General features: G+C 34.9%; 2 protein-coding genes across 2 annotated transcripts in view; both read right to left on the bottom strand.

The window, feature by feature from the left end:
- Positions 1–4,002, bottom strand: part of LOC137649503 (probable glutamate receptor) — a 23,402-nt gene extending 19,400 nt beyond the window's left edge. Inside the window, exons 1-2 of the mRNA XM_068382487.1 lie at positions 3,971–4,002; positions 3,268–3,504 (exon numbers count right to left, since the gene is read on the bottom strand). Coding sequence (XP_068238588.1) covers positions 3,268–3,504; positions 3,971–4,002 — 269 coding nt within the window. The remainder of the gene's footprint in view (positions 1–3,267; positions 3,505–3,970) is intronic.
- Positions 4,003–4,317: 315 nt separating this feature from the next.
- LOC137650252 (uncharacterized) overlaps positions 4,318–5,000 on the bottom strand; it is a 15,916-nt gene continuing 15,233 nt past the window's right edge. The window contains exon 16 of the mRNA XM_068383548.1: positions 4,318–5,000. This exon is cut by the window's right edge and continues 427 nt beyond it. The gene's annotated coding sequence lies outside the window, so the exon portion shown is untranslated.

Genomic DNA, 5,000 nt, shown 5'->3' with positions numbered 1-5,000 from the left:
GAGAGAGAGAGAGAGAGAGAGAGAGAGAGAGAGAGAGAGAGAGAGAGAGTGTGTGTGTGTTAGTGTACTTTAAAAGAATTAATTTTGTCACTGTATTATAGTATGGGTCCCAATGGGATCAGGAGTCATTTAAGAGGGAGATGCTATTAGAAAATTGAGAATAGAAATAGCTTTAATTTCACTTTTCTTATATATTAGAAAAATCTTTGATTTGAAAGGGCATCGTAAAAGGTAACTAATTAGAATATGAAATTAAGTCACTGATTTCGAATAATATTTTAGTGGCTACGACAGCTTTCAAAAAAATAATTTTTTTTTTTTACTAATAATTTCATAGACTAGAAAGAATGACCTAAAAGAATAACCCATATCTTCATGAAGGAACCAAAACTGCGAAACCCGCTATGACTTTCGGCAATTGCACTCTATTGGGGTCTATTGATAATTCAGGTACAGAGGGTAATGGTTGACGAGGTTGTAATCTGTCATTAAGACAGGAAAGGTAAGGAGGGATGCTTGCTATCTTAAAATAAAAGAAAAAAAAAATCGGCATTCTGTTTGAGAGGTTTTGCTTGTCAGGCATTCGTGTAGAAGAACATTGTAATAAGATGGAAATTCTATTTAGTTTAGATATTAGAGGACGCCTGCTACCTATATTTTGAAAGTCTTTTTGTAAATATAAATTGAAAAAAAAAAACATGCTCCGATCAGGTAACTAGAATAGAAAAAAACGGATTATCATGCTTACATAAGTTCTTTTATAGTTTATATATCAAATATCTGTTATATTGTTGTTAATGTTTTTGAAATGTTTTATTTTAATTTTTCATTACTTCTTATATCGTTTATTTATTTCCTTATTTCATTTCCTTACTGGGCTATTTTTCCCTGTTAGCATCTGCTTTTGCAACTAGGGTTGTAGCTTAGCTATTATTAATAATGATAATAATAATAATAATAATAATAATAATAATAATGATTAGCTTCAGTCGTGAGCTGCATTGCAGGAAGCAGTCGAATGAAGAATAATTATTGCAACCTCTCTTACTTTATAAAGGAGTAATCATGTCATTCATATATATATATAGTCATTTTTTTTTAATGAGGCGCATTTGCACCGACTCGCAGGGGTGCCCTTTTAGGGTGGAAAAAGTTTCCCACTAGCTGATTGGTTAGAATTATTTTGTCCAGCCAATCAGCAGTCAGAAAACTTTTCCGAGCTAAAAGGGCACCATCGCGAGTCGGTGCAAATTTGCCTCGCTAAAAAGAATTGACTATAGTTTGTATGGACATGAGGGTTTGCAAAAGGTCACCCATCCAACATTTGTTCCTCAAGAAAGCGGAGTAAAGGACTTTTTGCAAGTAGCCTAACGGGTACCCCATTGAGATTGTATAATTTCTTGTTCAAAAGACTATTGGTGTATTGCGCCGTATTTTGTAGTAATCATGGAAGTTTTCTCCGATGAAACCATGATTATTATTATTATTATTATTATTATTATTATTATTATTGTTGTTGTTGTTGTTGTAGTTGTAGTTGTAGTTGTAGTTGTTGTTGTTGTTGTTGTTGTTGTTGTTGTTGTTGTTGTTACAGAGATAATTAAATGATAAGAACTTATCATGATTAGGTTGACGATGATAAAAACAACAAACAGAACAACATTGATAATAACAGTACAGAACTACTACTACTACTTTTACTACTACTACTACCACTACTATTATTACTACGACTACTACTACTAATAATAATAATGATAATAATAATATGATCATTAGCTGGAGAATTATTTGTGATAGTAATGAAAAATCAATTATTCAAATATTGTAGACAGACATACTTTATATTGTTAAAAGTTAAAAGAAGAATTAAAACAATCAAGAGTCATAAGTCAGAAATGTTTCAACACTTGATGTTTTGGACAGAAAGGCGAGTTAAATTATAAGCAGCGCTTCCATTAGGAGAACAGTCAGGTATCAATTCTGGTCCTTAATTAAGAATGCGGATCTGTTGTGAAGGTTAGTTATTATGCCTTACAGTATCAGTCGGAAAACATTGGACACACGATGATGATTTCATGGCTTTACAGTTCGACCTCTTTAGGTTTCGAAGAAATAATTGACAGTAAATTATATCTTAATTGCTGATGGTTTTTTATCTAAATTGATAAAAGAATACAAAAATTGCTTCTAAGAAAGGACGTTGTGGTGGACTATTGGAAACGTTCCTACTTAGCGATCTGCTGGACGAAAGATCGAGTCCCGCCCAAACTCATTAGTTCCTTTGGTCGATGCAACCCCACCATCCTTGTGAGATAAGGATGGGTGGTTTGGGGAGTCTATAGGTCTATCTGCTGAGTCATCAGCAAGCCATTGTCTGGCCCTCCCTTGTCCTAGCTTTGGTAGAAAAGCGGCTTAGGCTCTGATCATATGGATATATGGTAAGTCTCTTTTAAACTAAGTTTCTTTTTTTCTTTAACGAAAGGAATCTATCAGGCAAGTGAATTCTAAACATTCTCTTGCTATGAAAAAGGGTTGTGGTGGCCTGTTGGTAACGTCCTTGCCTGGTGATCGCCAGACGGGTTTGAGCCCCGCTCAAATTCGTTAGTTTCTTAGGTCGCTGCAATCTCAGCATCCTTGTGAGCTAAGGATGGGGTATTTGGGGGAGCTTATAGGTGTCTAACTGCTGAATCATCAGTAGCCACTGACCCTCCCTAGCGATTGGGCGCTGATCATATGTATATAATTTGGTCAGTTTCTGGGGCATTGTCCTGCATGATAAGGCAATGTCACTGTTCCTTGCCTCTGCCATTCATGAGCGGTCTTTAATTCTTAAGCCTTTCAAGGAACGAATAACACATGGTTTCTTGAGACTATTTATTCACGTGTGACGAGTCTTAAGTCATAGTAAATTAGTGATCTTTATTCCATTCATTTCATAATGAAGATACCTAAAGCAAAGGAGAAACACGCCAGGAATTGTTTCATAATCCCTGGGAAGAGAACGCTCAGTATTCTGTTCAGCACATATGGTACAAATAGGTCCTTTGAGTAGTAAAAAAACACAATTATATGCGTTGTATATTTATAAAATGCAGAAGCTTTCGCATATTTAACAAAGTGCCTCTTCAGCTGAAGAATAGAAAAGTATTACAATGTTTCAAAGGTCAACTAAAAACAAATGACAATTACAGGTTAAAAGTAATAAAACTAAAGTAGTAGTTGAAGCTAAAACATCAGATTGAAAATAAGTGGCAGTTTTCTAACGAGTGAACAGTCTTCATTTTAAAATAGTTACAGTAGTCGCCGGGTAACTGGGTGTTTTGTCCTTTATTACGGATTCTCTCCGATCGTCTTGGTGGCGATTCATTTTCCAAAAGATTGATGTTGGTATCCTGCAACTGAGGCTCTCCGCTGTTGTTGGCATTATGACTCTGATCAATATTATCAATGCCACGAGCTTGCACACGAGGAAGCAGTAGGTCGGCAGAAGTATTAGCAGCTCTAAATGTTTTAAAAATATTGCTAAAAATCCCACTACTAATGTAGTCTTTCTGATTAAAAGATTTATTATCATCAAACGTGTTTATTATATGAATCAAGATTCCACAACTACCCTCCTAAGTCCAATATCTAAGTCTTTATTTATGATTTTGGTATTATAAAAACCTATTCTAAAATGGAGATCTAGAGAATGACTAGCTACAGCACTGTTTTGGAGGCTAATAGAGCAAGCCCTTCTGTGTTCTTGCAAACGAATTTGAAATGCTCTGCCTATCTCCCTAACATAACTTGTGTTGCAATCCTGACATGGAATAACGTAGAGCCCCTTTTCTTTTGTTTTCCTGTCCCCTTTATTTTTGGTTACTTTATGCTTAATGGTATTGTTGTACCTAAAAGTGGTTTTATTCAAGTTAATGGGTCCTTTATTATGATGAATATCCTTTTAAGTATAATATAGTTTTTTTACATTATTTCTGTCGTATTTTCCTCTATGATCATGGCACCTTCAAAGGTTTTCAGAAGATTCAAGGGATAACTGATAAAGAATGACAAAGAATCTGTTAATTATGATCACTTGTAAACTGTCCTGCAGTAAAATTTAATTCACATAAATCATGAAACTACATGGGAGAGGAAAAAGTACACCATTTGCAACATAAATATTATTGAAATCACTGAAATTATCAATATTATCAAAATTATCATTGAAATGATCAAATTTACTATTGATATATACTACTACTACTACTACTACCACTACTACTACTACTACTACTACTACTACTACTACTAATAATAATAATAAAAATAATAATGTGAATAAAATCATATTGCACGTCACGTGATTTTCCCATACATGCTGCAATCCAATACTCAACAATGAAGCTCATAAAGAAATTGCTAATTTTCAAAAAGGGAGACAAGTGAGTCCTGAACTTCTGATTTGCTCGTAGCTCAAGAATCCATACATCTGCAAGACTGTCACCTTTGGAAGAGGAATCTAGGATTTGAGGAATCTAGGATCTAAGGAATCTAGGATCGGAGGAATCTAGGATCTGAAGAATTTAGGATTGAAGGAATCTATGATCTGCAGAATCTAAGATCTGCAGAATCTAGGATCTGCAGAATCTAGGATTGGAGGAATCTAGGATCTGAGGAATCTAGGATCTAAGAAATCTAGGATCTGAGGAATTTAGGTTCTGAGGAATCTAGGATTAGAGGAATCTAGGATCTGTGGAATCTAGGATCGGAGGAATCTAGGATCTGTGGAATCTAGGATCGGAGGAATCTAGAATCTGTGGAATCTAGGATCGGAGGAATCTAGGATCTGCAAAATCTAGGATCTGATGAATCTAGGATTTGATGAATCTAGGATCTGATGAATCTAGGATCTGAGGAATCTAGGATCTAAGAAATCTAGGATCTGAGGAATCTAGGATCTCTGGAATCTAGGATCTAAGAAATCTAAGATCTGAGGAATCTAGGATCTGAGAAAT

The sequence above is a fragment of the Palaemon carinicauda genome, chromosome 11 (genome assembly GCF_036898095.1).
Source record: "Palaemon carinicauda isolate YSFRI2023 chromosome 11, ASM3689809v2, whole genome shotgun sequence".
Taxonomy (NCBI): Eukaryota; Metazoa; Arthropoda; class Malacostraca; order Decapoda; family Palaemonidae; genus Palaemon; species Palaemon carinicauda.
The sequence above is the reverse complement of the archived record's forward strand: the minus strand, read 5'-3'. Positions and strand labels throughout refer to the sequence as shown.